This window comes from Phaseolus vulgaris, chromosome 1 (genome assembly GCF_051622355.1).
Source record: "Phaseolus vulgaris cultivar YP4 chromosome 1, ASM5162235v1, whole genome shotgun sequence".
NCBI lineage: Eukaryota > Viridiplantae > Streptophyta > Magnoliopsida > Fabales > Fabaceae > Phaseolus > Phaseolus vulgaris.
The window spans coordinates 88,320-111,269 of record NC_143498.1 but is presented as its reverse complement, the minus strand read 5'-3'; the positions used below and the strand labels follow the sequence as shown (position 1 = coordinate 111,269).

General features: G+C 35.1%; 2 protein-coding genes across 9 annotated transcripts; one reads left to right on the top strand and one right to left on the bottom strand.

Annotated features, from left to right (window-relative positions):
- Positions 1 to 3,758: 3,758 nt before the first annotated feature.
- On the bottom strand, positions 3,759 to 13,522 carry LOC137817722 (uncharacterized). Of its 3 annotated transcripts, none has more exons than XM_090303084.1 (6): positions 13,383 to 13,522; positions 13,125 to 13,185; positions 12,811 to 13,029; positions 7,758 to 12,644; positions 5,092 to 5,288; positions 3,759 to 4,183 (listed from the first exon to the last, which is right to left on the bottom strand). In XM_090303084.1, exons 3-6 carry the CDS (start codon positions 12,985 to 12,987, stop codon positions 4,069 to 4,071), a joined length of 5,376 nt encoding a protein of 1,791 aa, XP_090159210.1. In that variant the 5' UTR covers positions 12,988 to 13,029; positions 13,125 to 13,185; positions 13,383 to 13,522; the 3' UTR covers positions 3,759 to 4,068. The 3 variants fall into 3 exon arrangements, with proteins under 3 accessions (XP_090159210.1, XP_090159250.1, XP_090159229.1); XM_090303124.1 differs by having other exon boundaries at positions 13,277 to 13,422; XM_090303103.1 differs by having other exon boundaries at positions 12,811 to 13,185.
- A 1,557-nt stretch (positions 13,523 to 15,079) lies between these two features.
- LOC150029277 (uncharacterized) lies at positions 15,080 to 22,368 on the top strand. Of its 6 annotated transcripts, none has more exons than XR_016521401.1 (7): positions 15,101 to 15,550; positions 17,244 to 17,389; positions 18,087 to 18,255; positions 18,912 to 19,010; positions 19,286 to 19,368; positions 19,554 to 19,760; positions 20,272 to 20,294. XR_016521401.1 is itself a non-coding variant. In XM_090303183.1 (6 exons), exons 1-6 carry the CDS (start codon positions 15,224 to 15,226, stop codon positions 19,678 to 19,680), a joined length of 951 nt encoding a protein of 316 aa, XP_090159309.1. In that variant the 5' UTR covers positions 15,080 to 15,223; the 3' UTR covers positions 19,681 to 19,848. The 6 variants fall into 6 exon arrangements, 4 of the variants coding, with proteins under 4 accessions (XP_090159309.1, XP_090159356.1, XP_090159374.1 ...); XR_016521402.1 differs by having other exon boundaries at positions 20,265 to 20,282; XM_090303183.1 differs by lacking the exon at positions 20,272 to 20,294 and having other exon boundaries at positions 15,080 to 15,550; positions 19,554 to 19,848.
- The last annotated feature ends 582 nt before the right edge of the window (positions 22,369 to 22,950 follow it).

Here is a 22,950-nt window from a genome sequence, read left to right as displayed (position 1 = left end):
AAGTTTTTTAGAGTTTTTCTCAAAAATCAAGATATTGCACAAAAATAAATTTGTTTCTCTATAAAAGAATAGGTTTATTTTTGGTTTGCTGAAAGGATTTTCGAAAGTTGGTTAGGGCACCAAAGGTACAACTCAGTCAATTATTTCAGTTAGCTGAGTTGACAGTTTTCCTAAAATAAATTTGTTTCTCTGTAAAAGAATAGGTTTATTTTTGGTTTGCTGAAAGGATTTTGGAAAGTTGGTTAGGGCACCAAAGGTACAACTCAGTCAGTTATTTCAGTTAGCTGAGTTGGCAGTTTTCCTAAAATAAATTTGTTTAGTTTTAAACTGAATCTTTTGTTTTCATAACAGATTTTCAACTGTTTTTTGAAAAGTAGTTAAGAACTGTTTTCTATATAGAGAAAAGTTATTTTTTTTCACATGGAAGGGTGCTGAGCAATCACAGTTTAACAGAGATAAAACATTCCTTGTGTGAAAAAGAGAATTGAAAAGGTTTTGCAAAGGTTTTTCAATAGGAAAATACATGTGTGCTTGTTCTTAAAGAACCTTGTGCTGGATGAAGGTGTTGGTGTTGTCTTGAAGCAAATAGAACAACTGGTTTATGTTCTTGCATCATACTTTCAGGTGTAATCTTTCCCTTATTCATTCTTGAAATAGGTGTAAGTGTTAGTCACTCTTTGATAGTGTTTCTTGGAGTGCAAGGTGTGTTGAAATAGTGTTTTTCAGCCTTGCTTGTTGAAGTTCTTGTAGGGTTCAAGAACTGTTGTCTATGTTGTAATTGATTGTATATGTTTAGTGGATTCCACCTTGGAGTAAGTTGAACTGGACGTAGCTCTTGATGAGTGAACCAGTATAAAAATTCTCTCGTACTTTTCTTCCCATCCCTACATTTGTTTTTGGTTTTTGCTTAATTTTGTCAAGAACGAAATCTGTTCATTTGAAATCAAATTTGTTAATTTTGGGCTTAGTAAAAACTGTTCATCTTAATCTGGAAAAATTCTCTAATCATAAACAAATCTTTTGAATATAAGTTTGTAATTGAATTAAGAACTAACAGTTTTCTTCATAAAATTCATGTTAAAGATTCATTGCCTTTAAAGCTTTGTGTTGAATAATTTGATTGTTCTTTTGGTATAGTGTGTTCTTCAAAACTGTTAAAAGTGAACCAATCTGATTTAGCTATCTTTCACTATTTGATCTTAATCCCAATCTGGTGCAGTTCTGTTTGTGTCAGTCTGTTTTGAAGAATCAATCTATTCATTCTAAAATCAATCTGTTCTTTTACCTCTGATATACTGAAAACAGTTTGTGTTTGCGAAAATTTTATATGTTCAATTCACCCCTCCCCTCTTGAACTTAGACATTAATAGACCCAACACAGTCTATATCACATCTAGGTAACAAACAATTACAATGACACTAGACTCAAGCTTCAAAGCCTAATGTAATGTTTATTTTGAATCAGGGTATTGACAGCATGGTGCCAGCTTCCACAAATTTTGGAGTTGCAATCGCTGAATCACTTGGGTTTTTCTAAAAGATATGTGAGATGTTTGCAGGTATGATATTAAATACTACCTGAAAGTGTATGTACAGTGTTCAGTGCTATAGACAAAACCTCTTATTTGTTATGCTATGTATTTTCTCAACCAATATATTACTTACTACAAAGCTTGACAGATTTCAGAGGTTGTCAATAGCATGAAAGACATAATACATATCTGTGCACAACACAAAGTTGGGGTAATAAGTAATTTGCATGTAGTTTTTATGATGAGGTTACCCTATCGTGTTCTTGTTTTCAATTAATCTAGTTGTACGAAGCTGTTTGGAATTATATTCTTACATTGGCCATTGGCCTTGCCTGCAAAGTGTTTCAAACAATTATCCTCTACTAACAATAGCTTCAAAGCTCAAGATGCAATACATGCAGGAAATGGAGCACATGGCAAATGTTCATGGTCTACCAACTTATACAATCACACTCAATAACTTGATGGACTCTAACCACCCCAACCATATATTCATACTAAACCCTAAACCAACAAATACAAAACTCGTTTGTTCAACGATTAGACCATACAATTTATATGCTCTAACTTCATCACTGTGAAAAACATTTATCAATTTTATATCAGTGTGTCTACTAATAAAAAAAATACCAACAGTTCAGCATTCAAGGAAGAAAAGCTTCAAGAAACTCAAACTAAAATTGAATCATCAAACCATACTATTGTCACTCTAACAAATGTTGTAATATGACAATCCTAGTCAACCCTCTAGAACAACATCAAAATCACACAACATCATCAAAATCACACAACATCATCAAAATCACACAACAACAATGTTTCACTTCATAATCCATTGAATAAAAAATATATTACCTTTATCACCTAACCACCGTGAAAAGATATGGAGGGCGTCCACCAAGCTCACACCGAATGACGACGACGACGAACAGCACCACGAAACCACGGGACACGAAACCAATACAACAAAAAACTAAAAGAGGGAACAGTGCACTGGAGAACCACGACACCTTTGTGAAGAAGAAATTCAAAGAGGGAACAGTGCACTGCTGAACCACGACACCAAAGGAAGAAGAAATTGAAAAAGGGAGACTTCGGGTAAATGTAAATCCTAACCGTAATGGAAATTTGAACCAAATATTAAACATTTAAAAAAAATAGTTGGCCCCGCACAACATTTTAATATTAGTTTCTTTGCCACCTGGGCAGTTGTACACTGGAGCAATTAGATAATCGATTTTTCAACCAACATTTTCCATAACTCAAACACATCAAATTTCAATCAAAACATGCTAAACCATACTAGGCTCCCCAGACAGATGATTGCAGTCAAAAGGTTGTCAAGGGGATCCAGCAAAGGAGGCACAAAATTTAAGAATGAAGTGCTTTTAGTGGCCAAGCTTCAGCACACAAATTTAGTTATGCTACTTGTTTATGCTTGGAAGGGAGAGAAAGGCTACTTGTCTATAAATTTGTTCCTAACAAAAAAATTGATTATTTCATATTTGGTAGGTCTTAATGACTAATATATATATACCACTAGAACTATTGGTTGTATGGGAAATGTGATACAAAATCACTAGAGCTCCAAATTTTCATACCAGATTAGCATTCTAGAATTTAAAGTTTTTACTTGAATATCCCAGTCCAAATGTTTCAAACTGATTCGGACGGACTTGTATACTAAATTATACAAACTGATTTGTTTGGATTATATAAATCGATTTGTAAATAATAATATACAAACTAATATTCAAAATAAAATAAAAATTATTCTCAAGGATGTGTTTGATATGTCAAAATTATATGGAGGTGCAGGAAGGAGGCAATGGAGGTGCAGGGAGAATTTGTCTAATAGAAGGATAAAGTACCAAAAGGTATTCAAATAACAGAACTTGGATAGAAAAGTAAAACAGAATTGAAAAAGTGAAATAACTAATTGCCAGCAGTTTAAACAGTCAAGAGCAACAAATGACAAGATTTGGTAACTAGTGAGTTTTAAAATATATCAGAGGTTGATGGAAAAATTATGGTTAACTGAAAATGACAGTAGAAAGCTTAAGGGATAAAATAGATTAATAAAATGTAAAATAATATTACATATTCATCCAATGACAATATTATATATATATATATATATATATTTAATTTTACTGACATTTGCAATAAATGTCTTAAAAATCATTACAACAGTGAATTGAATTAGATAGTAGTGTAAAATTATCATAGATAAGGATTTAGTACGATTAAGAAACAGAATTTTGTACATTTAAAATGAAAAACAACTTGAACCAAAAGAGAAAGTGATGTACAGAAGTAATTATCTGTAAAATAAAAAAATCCTATGCAAAATGTTGTCCGGCATACTTAATGAAACAGTATAGAACATTCTTCCTCAAAACATTACAATTTCGAAACTTAAGACTTGTGGTTCCAAAAAGAGAAGGAAAACACTCTTCTAACTGATACCAAAAGAAGACAGAAAAAAACAAAGCAACATTAGAAATTCCATTCCATGATCCCAAGTCTTTCCAATTCATGCTTGATAGATTCTACGGAGGAATTCCCAATAATAGTTCAACATGTGATCTGTAGGTCTCACTCTATCCGACTTCCCTGTAACAAATATAGCATATGCATCTGCTGCATACCTGATTGAAAAAGAATCAGAGTATCATCAACAACAGAGGCAAGAAAAGACATAAATATATATACACACAGAGCCAATAAAAGACACACATAAATATATATATACACACACACGGAAAGGGATCAAATCACAAATTTAAGTTACACACACCTACTATGGCACATTCATACAACCTCACCATGGATTGAATGTTCTTGTCACTAAGAAAATGACTACAAAAATTATATAATTCTAAATTACTTAATACTCAATTTATATTAATTAAGATAGTCATAATATATAATTCTTAAAGTGTATATTTTACTGATAAAGTCGAAATCATCCTCCGCAAGCGAGGCCGCTATATCTAGATGACATAAACATACAACACGCTCCCGACATACTTAATGACGCATGCTCCTCCCAATAATTAAACGCAGTTAGCAACAACATTACATTACTCCAAAACATACTTGAAACTACAGTTAAGGAGTACTTGGGCCTTCCTCAGAAATATAGCCCATAAAAATTGAGTATAAACAGGGAGGTACCCCAAGGTAAGGACTTCTGAACGTTTTTATTTTGAACATTCATCATTGTATAACACTAATTTGAGCATGGAGTGTTTTGAACGTTTTCATTTTGAACATCCATCATTGTATAACACTAACTTGAGCATGGAGTGTCATTGTAGGTACCCCGCTCCAAGGTCGAGAACCAAACGAATCCAAAACCGAGACAATAGAGGAGATCATCAGTTAGACTAGGAATTTCAGTTAACCAGTTGTTTTATAGGGTCAACCGGCCTTGTAAAGATATATATAATTTATGAACTACTTGATTACTGTCTTATTGCTAATTTTTTTCTAAAATTTGACACAATCAAGGTAATATGTATTATTAGTATATATAGCAGACAAGATGACTTACTTCCCAACCCCATGCAATTGAGTTACGTGAGTCCAGCTTTCGTCCAAGTATTCCTCAGAGAGACGCTTTAACATTTTTGCTCTTTTGTGTTGAAAACCTAATGTCTTTATTGTTTCTTCAATTTCCTCGCGTGAAACTTCTGTGCAAGATTTTGCATCTGGGCATAACTTGAAAAAGTCTGACACAATATTTTTTGTCTGCATTTTGCAAAAATAATCCATTAGTACATATAGATATAATTTCAACATTTAAACTACACCTAGTTGCCCATCTTAATTGAAAGGAAACTTCAAAATGCATTAGAGTTTTCAACAAAAGCAGAAGTTCAACTCTGCCAATAACCAACCACCGGTTCTAATGGTACAATTTTAATTGTAGAATAACAAATATGGAATGGTTTCATCAAGAGGGATTGACTAGGCTTCATGATTCCTTAATTTAACACATTCTCAAACAGTCACCTTACCTACCTAATTGACACTATTCACCATATATACCATAAATGACAGCATGTTTGGTTTCGCATTAGATCAAGTCAAACTCAGATTTATGAACCACATTCAAGTTGAGGCTACTTTGGATAAGTTTCATTTTTCACTTCAGAAACGTGGATCTAAGGCTGCAAATGTCAAACCAAACACACTAAATTGATGGATTCAATATCCAATTTCAGCAACCAATGTTAAAACACGAATCGGAAGAATACATGACCAGCACTCTTGAAGTATTCACCAGAAGAAAAGTACCTAAAATCTGCAGAAAGTGATATGTGACAATCCTGTTACGTGTAGACATCCAAACAAAACACTGGAAGAAAGCTTAGGACTTCGAATGAGTTTGGAAAGGAGGAAACTCTGAAGATTAGAGTAGGTAAGAAATTAAAACAAAGATTTCCAAGAAAAAACCGGCAGAAGAAGCCATGGTCTAAACTGCATAGTTTAGCTGAAAGAGATATACTAAAGTAAACACGCAAGACTGTAATTCGCTAGCACCTCTATGATTGAAATGAAACCCAATTTGAAGAATAAACTGGGATATAATAGAATTGATTGAGTAAATAATTAAAAGTTGACACAGTAAAAATGTGACTTAAAAGAACTCGTAGATTAAATGGAACATTTCCCATTCAAATGTCTTCCCCATAATATTGAAAATTCTTCGTTGACAGCAATCAAGCAAAAGGCCCTCAAGATATGAAAAGGATGGCATCTATATTCCTCTATACTCTATACACAGATCCATAAACTATTTTTTCTCTTTTGAAACACGTCAAGAACTTGACACCTGAATGATGATTTCATTCATTTGTTCAATGATCACCTATTTATTCAAGGCAACATGGCATCACTCATAAGAAATGGTGAATAGAATACAAGCACGGTTAGCAAATCTACAAGGTAGGAAGAGTGAAGAACTTATTAACAACCTAGCATCACCTTTTCACTTACAAAACTAATCCTTGTAAATTTATAAAGAAAATAGTACACACTCTTTTAAACACAATCTCTACTATTAACTAAAATTTATTGCAATTACAATTTTGGTCTTGCTGCTTATTTTATGAATATTTCCTAATTTTGTAGTTTCCAATAAATTTTATCAAATAGTGGGGTGTATTAGGAGTGTTAGAGAGAGTTGTTAGCACTCCTCTTTCAAGAAAGATGACTATGTAGGCTTAATTGTTCTTACTTAGATACAAAGATATTGGAAATATTAAGGAAGAAAATAATGGCTGACTCACCAAAACTACAATCACAATATTATTCAGCTAAGAATTATGATCTACGTATTGCAATAACAAGAACCACGTGTCTGCATTAAGAGGCTCTGTAAAAAAGGCCTAAAGAATCACTTGGGGAAAGTTATGATATGCTACTTGTCGAGCATATAATTGCAGAAGGGTGTTGAGATTTTATTAGGCCAGATTACAAGGAGATTTAACAGATTGACTGGGGTCCCCAAATTCAACATTAACTATACACAATCATATTATAAATATGGAATGTTAGCTAACTTCAAAGAGGAAAAATAATGCAACAGAACTCCATACTATATTGTGCATCAATAGATTTTAAATATTCCTTTCATGTGATAGGTATATACAAGTCACCAAAACTTGTGCAAATCTAGCAAGTCGCTAATAAGATGACAGGGGAGAACTAAATATTAATTTCAATGAGATTAGCATTGCTGAGAACTTTGAACTAACATGACTATCACTATAAAATTAGTCATCAGGCTTTTATTAGAAGCAACAATTCTACCACTCACCGCAAGATAAACCCTAATTTTCTTAGACCAAGTGAGAATAAAATATAATTCCCTAAGACCAAAGAGATAAAACATTAACGTCTAATCTTTCATTTCAAAGATGGCAATAGTAACCCCACATAAAATCATTTTAGAAAGGAAATAACAAGAACTATAGCCCTTTTTTTACCGTGTCTTTTATTGCAGATAAACAGATGAACTCACTGATGCCATATAACAGCTACAAATACAAGAGCTGGAAACATTTATGTTCCTCCAAATAGATGGACTTAAAAGCATATTATATGATGCCAGCTTTGGGCCAAGAGTAAAACAAAGGGCTAAAATGCAAAATAAACTATGCAAAAAATGTAAGATTACAGATGCTGTGAAATTATTATGCAAATAATTGATACCTGTCTACCAGAAGTCCGATTGAGAAGCATACAAATGACCAACACCCTCCAAGGGTCATGAGCATGATCCTCTTGAATGAGAACAGTCGCAGAGCGGGGAGGCTTCCATGTAATATCAGGAGTTTTTCTTTTGTAAGCCTCGTCCCACTTCTGAGAAGCAGAAAGATTTTTTTTAATTTCAATAGATTTTTCACTGCAACTAGATTTATTTTCCTCTGGTTTATCCTCCACGAAATTTTCAGTGGCATGTAAAGCAATAGATTCAAACTTGCTTCCCTCATCCAAAGGTTTCACGTCAATGTTCTTCCCACTATCATTATGAAAATAAGGGGAAACATATCTAATAGCATGGGCAACATTTTTCTGAACTAGAGGTTTTGATTTCACGCTCATCTTCCCACTATCATTATGAAAATAAGGGGAAACATATCTAATACCATGAGCAGCATTCTTCTGAACTAGAGGTTTTGTCTTCTTGGGTTTAACTTTACTAGTGGTATCTTTTCCATTCCCCTGCAGTTTATTGGAAATTGTTTTCTTCTTGATATTAATCAATCCATTTTCAATTACATTTCCATCCCCTAGCAGCTTATGTTCAAGGAGCATACCGCCAGTACAACATGATTCAGCACCAACCTTCTTCACATTGTTGCTTTGAAAGAAAGGAGAAACCTTTTGAATTTGAGCAAGCTCAGTTGTCCCTTCCGTATTAGATGTTCTCTTGCTTTCATATTTAAACATTTCAATTGGAATTTTATTTCCCAAAGTACAAGCACCCATTAAAGGTACAGAATCAATGTCACTTTCAAGCCCTTGGACTTTTACATTAACTGCCTTCTCCTTGTAATTCTGAAAATACGGAGAAACCTTCCGTACCTTGGCATGCCCCTCGGCTCTTTTCGTGCTGTTGGATTTTCTCTTCAATGATTCAATTTTAATGGTTTCAATTTCATTTCCAATTATTTGAGGTTCAACCTCAGAGAAATCTCCAGAACTAAACGCAACAGAATCAGCATGAACATGCTGTTTAACATTCTTCCCTCCATTATTTTCCATCAGTTTATCCTCCATGAAATTTCCAAAGATAGGTAAACCCATGGATTCAGACTTTATTTCCTTTTTCAGTGGTTGAACACTAAACTTCTTCCCACTGTCATTCTGAAAATAAGGGGAAACATATCTAACACCAACTTGGACTACATTTTCTGGAGCCATGGATTTCATATTCTTGGAATTAACATAACAAGCATTAGTGTCATTTCCATTCACTTGCAGATTATTTGCAATTACATCTCCATCCTCTGGCAGCTTATCTTCATGGAAATCACCACCAGTACTTGATAAGGCACTGAATCCAATCACACTGTCATAACAACATGATCCATAATCAACCTTCTTCCCATTGTTACTTTGAAGAAAAGGAGAAACCTTTAGATTTTGAGCATGCTTCACTATCTTGTTCTTTGCACATGTTCTATTACCTTGGAATTTAAAATTTTCAATTGCAATTTTATCACCAGAGTTGGCAATAGAATCAAAATCATTTTCATGATCAAGCGCTTCAACATTGACTGTTTTCTTGTCATTCTGAGAAAAAGGAGAAACCTTCCGAACCCTGCCCTGCTCCTCAGCAGTTTTTTTATTACTGGATTTTCTCTTTTTCTTGGATTCAACTTTAAGGGTTTCAATTTCATTTTCATTTTCATGCCATTCCACAAAGTCTCCAGAAGCAACTGGAAACACAAGAGGGTCAATACAACTATCAAGTACGCGTTCTTTAATTTTCTCCACCCCATGTTTTCCCTCCAGTTGATTCTCAATGGAATGTCCATAGATGGGTAAAGCAATGGAATCAGAACTGCTTTTCATATTCAACGAATTGCCTGTAATCTTCTCCACACTGTCACTATGGAATAAAGGGGAAACGTATTCAAAACAAAGGGCTGTATTTTTCTGAATCACAGACTCTGTCTTCATGAATTTAACATTTCTAGTTTCAGCATCATTTCCATTCTCTTGCAACTTATTTCTGAAATCTTTGATCTTCTTGAATTTAGTTGTTCCATTTTCCATTTCATTTCTATCAGCCCGCATCTTATCTCCAAAGAAGCTTCTACCAATACCCGGTGAAGCAAGGGATTCAATCTCACACCAACATGAATCAGCATCAACCTTCTTCTCAATGTCACTTTGAATGAAAGGTGAATTTTTTTGAATTGGATCATGCTCAACAATTTCAAGCTTCTCGTAACTTCCCATGCATTTGGATTTATTTTTTCCAATTGCAAATTTATCTTCATTCACTTCCTCCTTGTCTTGAACCATGCATCCACAAGTACCCATTGAAGCGACAATGTTATTATCACCATTATTAGGTGCTTCTAATTCAACAGTCTTCTTCACATTGTCATTCTGAAAGTAAGGAGAAACCTTTCTAGCATTGTCACTCTCAAAAAAAGTTTTCTGGCTATTAGATTTTTTCTTCTCGGATTTAATACCAATGGATTTGAATTCATTTCCATTTTCTTTCAGCTGATCCTCAAAGAAGTCTCTAGAAGCAGCAGATAAATAAACAGAATCAACATAACCTTCATGTCCCAGCTGATCAATCTGTACAGCACAACCATCTTCCTCCAGTTTATCCCCCAACAACTCTACAGAAGTAGGTAATGCAATAGGATTAGACTTGCTTTCCTTATCCAACGATTTGGCATTAATCTTCTCTGCACTATCATCATGAAAATATGGTGAAACATATTGAACACCAACTGGAACTGTATGTTTGTGAACTTCAGGTCCCATTTTCTCGGGGTTGAATTTACTGGTTGCAGCGCCATCACTATTCTCCCCCAGCTCCTCCTCAACTGAATTAACCTTTTCATCTACCAGCAACTTATCTTCAACAAATCCAATGTCACAGCCATAACAGCACAACTCAGGATCAATCTTCTCCCTGATGTCACCCTGACACTCACGCTTCTTGAGTATGTATTTACTGGTTTCATCATCACCACCTTTCTTCTTCTTCTTCTTTTTCTTGGATTTAATCTTTCCGTCTTTCAGCAGGTTATCTTCAATAAATCCAATGTCACAGCAATAAGACCACGATTCAGGATCAATCTTCTCCTTAATGCCACCTTGAGACTCACGCTTCATGAGTACAGATTTACTGGTTTCAGCATCATCACCACTCTCCCTCAGCTTATCCTTGACAACTTTTTTCTTCTTATTCTTTTCCTTGGATTTAATCTTTCCATCTACCAGCAAATTATCTTCAACAAATCCAATGTCAAAGCAATAAAAACACGAATCAGGATCAATCTTCTCCATGTTGTCACCTTGAGCCTCATGTTTAATTAACATGAAGTTACTGGTTTCGGTATCATCACCATTCTTCTGCAGCTTATTGTCAACCAATTTCTTCTTCCTCTTTTCCTTGGATTTAATCTTTCCATCTACCAACAGCTTATCTTCAACAAATCCAACGGCAAAGTCATCCTCCTGCAACTTATGGTCGACCACTTTCTTCTTCTTCTTGTCCTTGGATTCAATATTTCCGTCTACCACCAGCTTATCTTCAACAAATCCAATGTCACAGCCATCACAGCATAATTCCGTATCAATCTTCTCCCTGTTGTCATACTGAGGCTCACGCTTCTTGAGTATGAATTCACTGGTTTCAGCATCATCCCCATTCTCCCTCAGCTCCTCCTCGCCTGCTCTATTCTTCTTTACCTTGGAGTTTACCTCTCTGTCTACCAGCAACTTATCTTCAAGAAATCCAATGTCACAGCCATAACAGCACAATTCAGGATCAATCTTCTCCTTATTGACACCTTGAGGCTCACGCTTCTTGAGTATGAATTTACTGGTTTCAGCATCATCACCATTCTCCTTCACCTTATCCTTCACAGCTTTTCTCTTCTTATTCTTTTCCTTGGATTTAATCTTTCCATCTACCAGCAAATTATCTTCAACAAATCCAATGTCAAAGCCATAAAAACAAGAATCAGGATCAATCTTCTTCCTGTTGTCACCTTCAGGCTCGTGCTTTCTAAGTAGGAAGTTACTAGTTTCGGTATTACCACCATTCTTCTGCAGCTTATTGTCAACCAATTTCTTCTTCCTCTTTTCCTTGGATTTAATTTTTCCATCTACCAACAACTTATCTTCAACAAATCCAATGGCAAAGTCATCCTCTTGCAGCTTATGGTCAACCACTTTCTTCTTCTTCTTGTCCTTGGATTTAATCTTTCCATCTACCAGCAGTGTATCTTCAACAAATCCAATGTCACGGACAGAACAGAACAATTCTGGATCAATCTTCTCCCTGTTGTCATACTGTGGTTCACGTCTCTTGAGTATGAATTTACTGGTTTCAGTGTCATCACCGTTCTCCCGCTGCTCATCTTCAACTGTTTTCTTCTTCTTTTGCTTGGATTTAATCTTTCCATCTGACAGCAGCTTATCTCCAACAAAACGAATGTCACAACTACAAGAACACAAATCAGGACCAATCTTCTGCTCGTTGTCACCTTGATGAGGCTCACGCTTCTTGGACATTCTCTTCATTTCCGATTCGATCTTTTCAGTTGCAATTTCATGTCCATTCTCTTCACTGCCATAACTACAGGATTCAGCATCAACCTTCCGCTCAGAGGCACCAAGAGGCTCATGGTTCTTTGACCTTCTCTTATGTTTTGATTTGATCCTTCCACTCACAGTTTCGTCACCCTTCCCTTCATTGCCATAACAACAGAATCCAGTATCAACCTTCTTCTGGTCATCTCCTTGAGGCTCGTGCACATGCTTCTTCAGCCTTTTTATATCCCTTTTGGATGTGATCTTTTCAACTGCAATCTCATCTCCATTCTCTTCCCAATTGACCTGCATAAATTTTTCACGTGCCTTCATAAAAGTAAGGAAAAAGAGGGGGAAAAACACATTTTTTAAGAAGTCTCCCCCATTCCATAGCCGTTTTCAGATAAACAAAAGTTGTTCATTTTTATTTAGCATTACAAAAGAAGGTATCGTATTAATTAAGGTCACTTACTCCCTTCTTCCCATAGTCGTTCTTATTAAAGTTTGGAACTTTTTGATGCATTTTAGATGTCTTCTTCCTCTCGTTACTGCTTTTGTAACTTCCAATTCCCCTTTCTTCTTTAATCTTCCCACTTACTTCAATCACATGTCCTTCTTTCTGGGCAGGCAGCGCTAAAACGCACTCCATTCTCCTAAAATTCTCCTGCTATAACTAAAGACAAACCAAAGTCTGGGAAAAAATGTAAGAGTGTTAAGCACAATTTGCATCAAAGAATGCTTAACTAGGTCTAGGGAAATATGTGATGATCAGTTTCTTTAACTCACTCCACTGGTAAGCCTCTTCAGACTGTGAGGTAGGATTGGAGAGAGCCAAAATGAGAGGTTTCTGCAAGTCAGGCATGACAGAGTAGTTAATATGTAAAATTTAACTTGACATAAGAAATTACTATAAGCTAAAATCATTTAATATTGAATACCCAGAACCCAAAATCACGCATTCAATCAATATATCAGATAGAAAGCATGTAATGTTAAATAGCCAGAACCCAAAATTTAGTTTTGAAAAAGGAAAAAGGAAGTAACCCTGGAAAAGGGTTTCTGGTGTTGTTGGATTCAAGGTTGTGTATTTCTCCATTCTGCAACTACTCATATTCTCAAGAGCAACCAAAACGACCGCGCCACTGTTTCCCTCTTTCTACTCATAAAAAATATTTTAATGTATTTTTTGTCAATCACATTCATAATTCCTTTTTAATTGTTTTTCATACATTACTGTTAAAACGTAATATGAATTATATTTTAATAATAATATACCAGGGCTAAATTTTATGTATTTTTATTTTTTATTTTATTTTATATATGTGTAAATAAAATATATTTTATATTATATTATTATAAATTTATTTATATTTGTATTTTTTACATATCAACATATGTACAAAAAACAATTATACAACAGACCTTTCAAATTACTCATCAGTTTTAATTTTATATCTATATCTTAATATCTTAACTATCATAATATATTTATTAAATTATAATCATATACTATAAAAATGTGATTACGCGAACTGTATAATAATATATTTAGAAAACATAAATACATATGAATTTTTAAAAAATTAAAATATTACAGGAAAAATTTATATTAATATTTAAAATATATATATAACTAAATTTATGATAAATTAAAGATTATGTCCTAAGGTCATATATAATTTTTTTTATAAAACAAAGGAAATCTCAAACTAATGGATGCATCTTGCTGAATCGAGTCTTTCGGTATTGGGAGAAAATATTAAAGTATGTATCTTTAATTGAACCGGATATTTTAGGTGTTAGTATGAATATTGGTTAAGATATGTGTTTTTGGTCAAACCGAGGCTATAGGTGTCGGAAAGAAATACCGATTAAGGTATGCGTTCTTAGCCGAACCGAGTTTATAAGTATTAGGGGAATATTGATTAAGGTATGCATCCTTGGCCGAACCGAATCTTTAGGTATCGGGAGGGAATACCGGTTCAGATTAAAAGCGGAACTTGCACATCTAATTAATACAGGTGAACCGACAAGAACATTTAGTGATTTACACTTTTAGAATACATGTTATTTATTTTCATAAAAACAATATACTATTGTTATTATTTTATTCTACCAACATTTTTTTTACATTCTTCAAGATCGATGTAGAGGATGGAAGTTTGGTAAAGACATAAGTGGGAATTTTTGTAAGTTTAGAACTTCTACTTATATATTTTTTTCATAATATATTATTTCACTTATAATGTGGTTCTACTACTAACCAATGTCATATCTAATCGCTAAACTTTTATTCTATTAATACATATTTTACGTTAGTTGTTTGGTTATACTTAATATATTTGAATAGTGAGTGACATCATTTTTATTTACAAAAATATCCTAATTAATTTTTGCATTATGGTCATAGTTATGCTGATATAAACTTTTAAATTGCATGAGTTTTCATCCAATGATACTGCAACTTTATTATTTGATTCTTCAAGCAGAATATTTTGTAATAATACTAAATTATTATCTATGAATTGCTGATACATATTAAAAATATTTTAAATCTAATTAAATTTTATAAAATTAGTTTATAATCACTTGTATATTATTATGAAACATCTTTTATCTCTTACGAAATATTTTTATGTCGACTTGTGATTCCAACATTTTACTTATAATCCTTGTTCGTACGTACTCTTATTCCTGTTATGAAAAAGTAAATATTTACAACTCAATATATTTAGCTAATTAAAGATTACATGATCTAGCAGGGTGAGTGAAATGTTGATAAAATTGTCTCTTTCTAAGGAGACAGAGAGAGGGCGAGATAAAAGATGCAAGCACTAAAACATACATATGGTCGTCGGAATAGCCAGCCGGACCCATAAGACAACATGTTGTTGGCTCAACCTATTTTCTTCTCTCCCAACTTTCCTACTCTCACCAAGAAAACAAATTTGAGAGCTTCACTTCAACCCCACAAGAATTTTCCTCCTCTCAGAGTTTCACCAATGCCAAAACCACTTGGTGTGAGAACCAGAACCAAAACCCTTTTGGTTCCGTTTCAGAAAAAGGGTGGTGTCCAAATCTGCCATAGCTTGAAGAAAGAGAGTGAGGTTGGTGGAAATGATGGAAGAGACTGGACAACCTCCTTTTTGCTCTTTCTCTTGTGGGCAGCACTCATCTACTATGTCTTCTTTCTCACCCCAAACCAGACCCCGGTATGTTCCTCCCTATTCTTTCCAATTTGGAATATGCTAATCATCATATGATGTATTTTCGAACCAAGATTTCCAGATGGATAGGATATTCATATGTATATCACTTGTGATTTGAATACATCAGTTCATTTGAGAATCAAAAATAATTTGTAGAGGAAATAGAATCTTAACCTCAACAGCAAAACCTTCTAATATTATTTGAGAATCAAAATTATAGTCATAACCCACAAAAGGATTTTTGTTAGAATCGTTAGCAAAAATAAGGCTCATTGAGCTGAGGGAAACTAGTGGCAGGTATAAGAAGATTCAACAATGTTAGAGTCCCTCATGAACTAAAATAGGAAACTCAGTGGGGTTTTAAGTGATTAGGCTCTTTTACTAATATACTTGTTTTTTGGGTTGGTTTCTCATTTGTGCTTAAGTAATAAAATGTCCACATCTTTTGTTTTTCAATATCTAAACTCTAGTTTTTTTTAGTGTAATGAGGAGGCATACGTGTGTGTTTTTTTTCAATTTCCATTTCTCTAGTTTTTTTGGTGAATGAGATATGTGGGTGTTCTTTTTTAATTTCCGATTCTCTAGCTTTTTTTTTTTTGTTTAGTGTAGTAGTGAAAAGTACCGGAAAAAGACTAGAGTGGACACAATGAAGGACTGAAGTAAAGGTTTTTGGAGTAGATAGTTACAACATCAGGGGTAGATAGAGTCGATGGTAAAAGTTTGAGAATTTAATTAGAAAACACTGATGCACTGTCATCAAATCATAAATTGTTTATATGTTAAAGGATTGTAATAATTACTTGCTGATCAAAATTCTTCGAAGTATGAATCATTGGGTAGTTACAAACTTGTCTTATATGACACTTGTAATCGGATGACAATATAAAGACTATTTACAGAGTCTCAGTGCATAGACAATACTCCGGTGTGATTTCTAATTGTTTGACTGTCTAAGTTCAATCTTGACAGCAACATTGTATCAAAATTAAACTCAAGTAACATTACGATATTTGATATGATTACATCCATTGTGTGTTATCACTTTGGTTTGGAGATTGGTTGAGTTTGTGGTTTGGAAGGTCTTTCCTGCAATTTCAGTAACCATGATTCAATTGCAAGTGCAGTTTAAAACCATGGTTTGGAGCATGTGTTCTATTTGGCTCAGTAGAAAAAGTAAATGGTGTTATTATCTGTGTTCTTCCAAATTAAGATAACAATCATTATTGAGCCACGAACGCTTCCAAAGTTCTTTATGTTCACCACAAAAGAATGAAAATATATGACATTACACTGGTCAAATCAATTATTTGGCCAGCCTCTTTTATGCTAGTGTAGGCCTAGACTGTGTAGGATGTTTAAGGATTCAATATACTCTTTGGTCCTCTAATAAGAGCAGAAAAGTATTCAGTGGCACCCAGAGTCATTTTAAGGTAGATAGTTACACCTCCTCATTTTTGTGAAATTACAATTACTGTATTAAATTTTTATTTTTTTGCAGCCTTAAATTTATATATTGACCCCGCAGTTGAGTAAAAGACTCGTATATTGATGTAAGAGTATGTGATTATACTGTATGCACTCACCAGTCCAGGGTCTTGGATTCATCACAGAATGTAGCCTTTGCAGTTTCTATCTCCCTGTGCCTTTATTTTTCCTTTCCTTTTGTTTTAACCTGTGAGATTTTATTTTCATTCAGTCAAGGGACTCATATTTCCTTAAAAAACTCCTGAATCTGAAAGGGGATGATGGCTTCAGAATGAATGAAGTGTTGGTATCATTGTGGTATATAATGGGCTTGTGGCCATTGGTATATAGCATGCTCTTGCTTCCTACAGGAAGAAGGTACTTCCCTTTTGGTATATATAGTTGTCCAACATAAATAATATATTTCTTCTATCAGATTTCAAGCCACTCATAAACCTCTACCTTTTAGTTGAGTTGTGTTGTGAAAATTTTTAGTTCTAGGAATTAAGCATGACTTAAGAACACAATGAAAGGAGGGGACCTTACGGAAGAAACTTTTCATTTAACATTTTAAGCTTATATAAATTCTTAATATCGTTCACTAGAATTGGTAAAAGAAAAATAAAAAGAAAATACAGCAAATCAAATCACGTGATTAATATCAGGAAGCACCATGTTGTACGAAATCTTTTATGTATCATACTGTTCAATGTCATATGACTTAAAACATCTATTTTAAGCCTAATTCAACCTTACAAAATCAACTTGTATTATAGAGTTTGCATCCACTTATATATATATATATACTAGAATTTGATCATATTTTTAGTCGATGTGAGATTTTCAACCATTTGAGATTCAATATATGATACAAATTGTTGCCTAGTTGAATCATACAACAAAATTTGTGAACCAACATTTTTGAATTAATTTGTAAATACATATTTTATTAAGCCTTGTCACCCTCCCTTGTGCCGGGATAAATACAATAATTTTTTGTTTTCTTCTGTATATGTCCTATTTGACTTGACAATGCCTGAAGCTGATTTCATATCTTCCATTTGTTGTTCTACAGTTCAAAAAACAGTATTCCTGTATGGCCCTTCCTGATACTTTCCTGTTTTGGTGGTGCATATGCACTTCTTCCTTATTTTGTACTTTGGAAACCACCAGCACCCCCTGTTGAAGAAACTCAGCTTAAAACATGGCCCTTGAATTTTCTGGAATCAAAAGTAACTGCATCGGTAATGCTCATCTAAAACTCATCTTGCAAAGTTGTTCAAGTGAAGTTATAGTATTCTGAACAATGATTGCATAGTTAGGTGATTTTGCATGATCATAAGAAAAAACACCCCATTTGCAATCACATGCTTATCTTTGGAGAAAACCTTAAAATGCAGTGTACATTTGAGTTATAAAATGATTAAAAAATGCCATGGAAGAGGTTGCCTCATAGTATTCTATATAAAAACATCATACTTGTATGTCATAAACAAACACACACAACCTGCAGGATACATTGGTGTAGTGAAAGAAAAATATTTGGAAGGTTTTTATATTAAACTATTTTTTGCCTTAATATTTGATGGAATCAATCTATTTTTAACTTTTTGGTTTCCTCTTCCCATTCTTTTCATTCTTGAACTTACCTGCACTATATGAATTTGGAAACGTATCAAATCGATTTACGATGAAACTGAACCATGATGGTTTGGAATAGTTTACAAAAGGCCCTCTATTAATCCTCATTGAAAATCTCTCTTCCTAAACATTCTACGCATGCCCCTATTACGAAAGATCATGGGATAGGCTTATGGACAAATGTATGGCATAATCTCAGTAGTCTCTTCTTTTTAATTCATTGTATTGGAGGATGTAACTTACCGAACTTGCACATTAGATATCACTTGTTGCAGGAGTAGCCATCATAATTTATGCTGGTTTAGCAGGACAAGATATGTGGAAAGAATTTTATCAGTACTTCAGGGAAAGCAAATTTGTAAGTTCGTACTCAGCATTTCAAAAAGTTGGCATTTCTATTCATTGTATTCATTACATAAGCATGAGATGAGCAATGCCATAGACTTTTCCAATCTTGTCATCATGATCTTTGCTAAATGATATGCTAATGTAAATTCAACAATTTCTAGTCTACTAGGCCAAGTTTATGACTAGATTAGAATGCTGGTCTTATACTCATGTCCATGATTTACACTGTCCATTTTTCATAAAATTGGAAATGTTAGGTGCTAAGGTTGGGTTTCCATGTTGCAGATTCATATTACCTCCATTGATTTTATTGTACTTTCCACATTTGCACCGTTCTGGGTTTACAATGACATGACGGCGCGGAAATGGTACATTACTTGCCATATAAGTTTTTAGTTCAATGTTGAGATTAGAGTCAACACAACGATGTGTTTTTGCATTCACCTATTTTGATTAAAAAAAATGTGTGGGAAAACCTTAAACTGCAGTTATTGTGGAATGGAGGGAGTAAAAGACAATGTAGCATATATTTTAACGCTAATCCAATTTGCAGGTTTGACAAAGGTTCTTGGCTTCTTCCCATATCATTGATACCATTTTTAGGGCCTGGTTTATACCTTCTCCTGCGGCCATCATTATCAACAGTGGCCATTTCGCAGACTCCTGTTGAACCAGAGTGAGTGAAATTCCATGTGATGACTGCCATGCCAACCAATACAAGTGAACACTCTCTAAGCATAGTTATACTCACTCGCATGAGGTACTGATTAATTATATTATAGATCAATTATTATCTTGTAATTGATTAATATCTTATATATTATTATGTTAGAGGAGATTAAGCCTAACAACATGCTCTATAATCTCTAATCTATATTTATCAATTACGTAATAATCACCGAGAGATAGAGTTTAACATATCACACTTTATCTTCAATTTACTATTTGGTTACAAGAACTTAGACATCACCTAATATGATAAAAGATATCACATATCCCACTAAAACATAAGAACTCGTAAGTCTATATAATATTTTGAATGTCTCAAATTTCATCACTAACAATTTAGAATATGCAACTTCAATCATGTGCACTATTAATGATCTAACTTATTAATTTTGCGGTTTTTAAAGAACATTGATGGATGTGAGATATTACTGAAAATTTTAGGATGATATGCTAATACTAATACTTCTATATTGGTCTTTACAAAATTCAACGTCAAATTGGATACATTGAATTCCATCAATTAACGTTTATATAGAAAGCAGATGGTGGGAGGGCCGTTCGGCTACGGGAGGTCACGAAGGCCGCAACAATCATTTAACAATGTCACAACTTTCTTTTTCTCGAACTTCCCAGACAACTATGGTGAATATGATATGGTAAAAGTGTTCCAACGCTGGGCAAGGGTGAAAGAGGTTTTTATCTCTCGTAGAATGAATAGGTGGGGGAGAAGATATGGGTTCGTCAGGCTGTTCAACGTGGCAAATGTTCGGAGGCTCGAAAGGGAGATGGACCAAGCGTGGGTTGGCAACATGAAGCTATACGTTAACATTCCGCGTTACAGAAGATCTGATCTGGTGCACACAGAGGTTCCACTCAGAGGAAAGGGAGTGCAATCTGAACGCAGTAACATGGAAGAAAGGAACGGTCACAAGTTCAAACTCAGAGAAGGGAACAAGAAGGAGGAGGGAAGGTATTATAAGGGAAAGGAAAGAAAGGAGTGGAGAGAGGTCAACAAAAATCAATCTTATGCGGACGTGGTGAAAAAAGATTCGCTAAACGTATGGAAGGGCCCTATTTTTGAAACAAAGCAACAAACTCTTCCTTGGTTGAACAATAGTGCAGTAGGCTTTTTCTCTGGAGAGCTGAGCTACAATCAGGTGTGTGAGGAGTTTATCTTGGGAGGGATGAACATGGTAAAAGTGAGATATCTGGGGGACAACATGGCTCTCATAACACCCAACCAGGGAATTAGAGTAGAGGATATCATTCGAACCAATAAGCAATGGTTTGAGAGTGTGTTTGAGGCGGTAGAACCATGGACCGATGCACATGTAGCAGGACATAAAATTATCTGGGTTAGGTGTTACGGGCTTCCTATTTCCTTGTGGAATAAGGACTGCTTTTCGAAAGTTGTTGGTGAAGTAGCATCCTTGGTGGAGGTTGGCAAAGCAACGGAAAACTGGGAGAACTTGGAGTATGCCAGACTTCAGGTTCGTATTCCCAAAACGTGTAGTGTGAAACTAGCGAAGGAAATGAAGATTAATGGTCAAATCCTAAACATTTACATGGAGGAAGAGCAATCAGTTTTCTTCGGAGGCAAATGTAAGTGTAAGTACAATTTCTTCGAATCCTCAGATAGCATCACTTCTTCGGAATCGTTTGTGGAGGGAACAATCTGGTCGGAAAAGAGTGTTGAAGAAGAGGGCAGGCCAGGAGAGGCGGCGCTGCGGTGGTCGGAGAAGCTAGCGGAAGATGGGCAAGGAAATATCCCTAATAAGACAAAAGAACAGTTTGAAGAGGAAGGGGAAATGCTACAAAATCTGGAGCAGGTAGAAGGTAACAGTGCTTACACGAATAAGGCAAAAGCGATGCAGGCAGAATTTGTAGAGGCAGAGGTAGGGGAGTCAGCTTTTTCGGTATCCCACATGGTTAACATTGCATGTAAAAGCAATTCTGTCCAAGTAGCACTGACCAACTTTCTTGTAGCTTTAGAGGCCTCAAATTGTAGTAAAACAAATATGTATGTAAATCATGAGGAGTGCAGGGATGAGGCCCAACAAGAAAGTCAAACCGAGCCCAAGTGGAATGAAGCTGGTCAGGAATTGGTTGTTGCTACTTCAGCCCAATCAAAATCAGGCCCACTTCGTGTGAAGACTGAAAGGACGCGAGTGGATGACATGGACTCATCTTTAGTTACCAAAGGTGATAGGAGCGTAAAAAACAAAGGGTCAAGGGGGAGAGAGGGTGACGTCGAACGAGCAGGAAAGGAGTCTGTGCAGGGGGAGGTGTGTTGTGAACAATCATTTTGCGGTGAAGGTTCTAATCAAAAGGGCAACGATAATCACGGTGTTCAGCTTGCGAATTTGGGCGAAGAATTGGGAGCAGAGGTGTCCAATAAAGCATCCTCTTTTATTCAGAGAAGGAGCAGAGGTTTGTGGGAATTGGGAAACATCATGAGGGGAACACAAGGGGTTACATATGATCATTGTAAGTCTGAATATAAGAGGGGTAGGAGGAGGAATCAAGGCTAAATACTTGAAAAATTTGATTTTGAAGGAGGGGGTGGAAATGGCATGCCTACAAGAAACCAAAATAACTTTGTTCTCGAATGCTCGTTGCTTTGCTTTGTGGGGAAATAATGAAGTGGGTTGGATACACAACGATGGAGTAGGAGGGGCGGGAAGTCTACTAGTAATGTGGTATAAACAGTTCTTTGTATATGAAAGGCATGTGGAGGGAAGCGGTTTTATTGCGATCTTTGGCCAACATGTGAATTCTAGACTAAAATGTGCGGTGGTCAATGTATATGCAGCATGCAACATGAGTGACAAGAAGAAGTTATGGGAGGAATTATCAAGCGTGAAAAACACTAATCCGGGTTGGGCTTGGTGTTTCTGTGGGGACTTCAATGCGGTCAGGTCTGCAGGTGAAAGGAAAGGTGTAGGGGAAAGGGGAAGCCAAAAGAGCGAGATCAAAGGATTCAATAGTTTTATAGAAAGTAATCTTCTAGTGGAACTACCATTAGTGGGAAAGAAGTTTACATGGTTCAAAGCTAATGGCACATCAAAAAGCAGATTAGATAGAGTATTGGTGTCGGACGAATGGCTGCAAAAATGGCCTATGGGAAAGCAATACATCCAGCCGAGAGAAGTGTCAGACCACTGTGCAATAGTGGTGAAATGTGTCTCAAAGGATTGGGGACCTAGACCTTTTAGATCGTT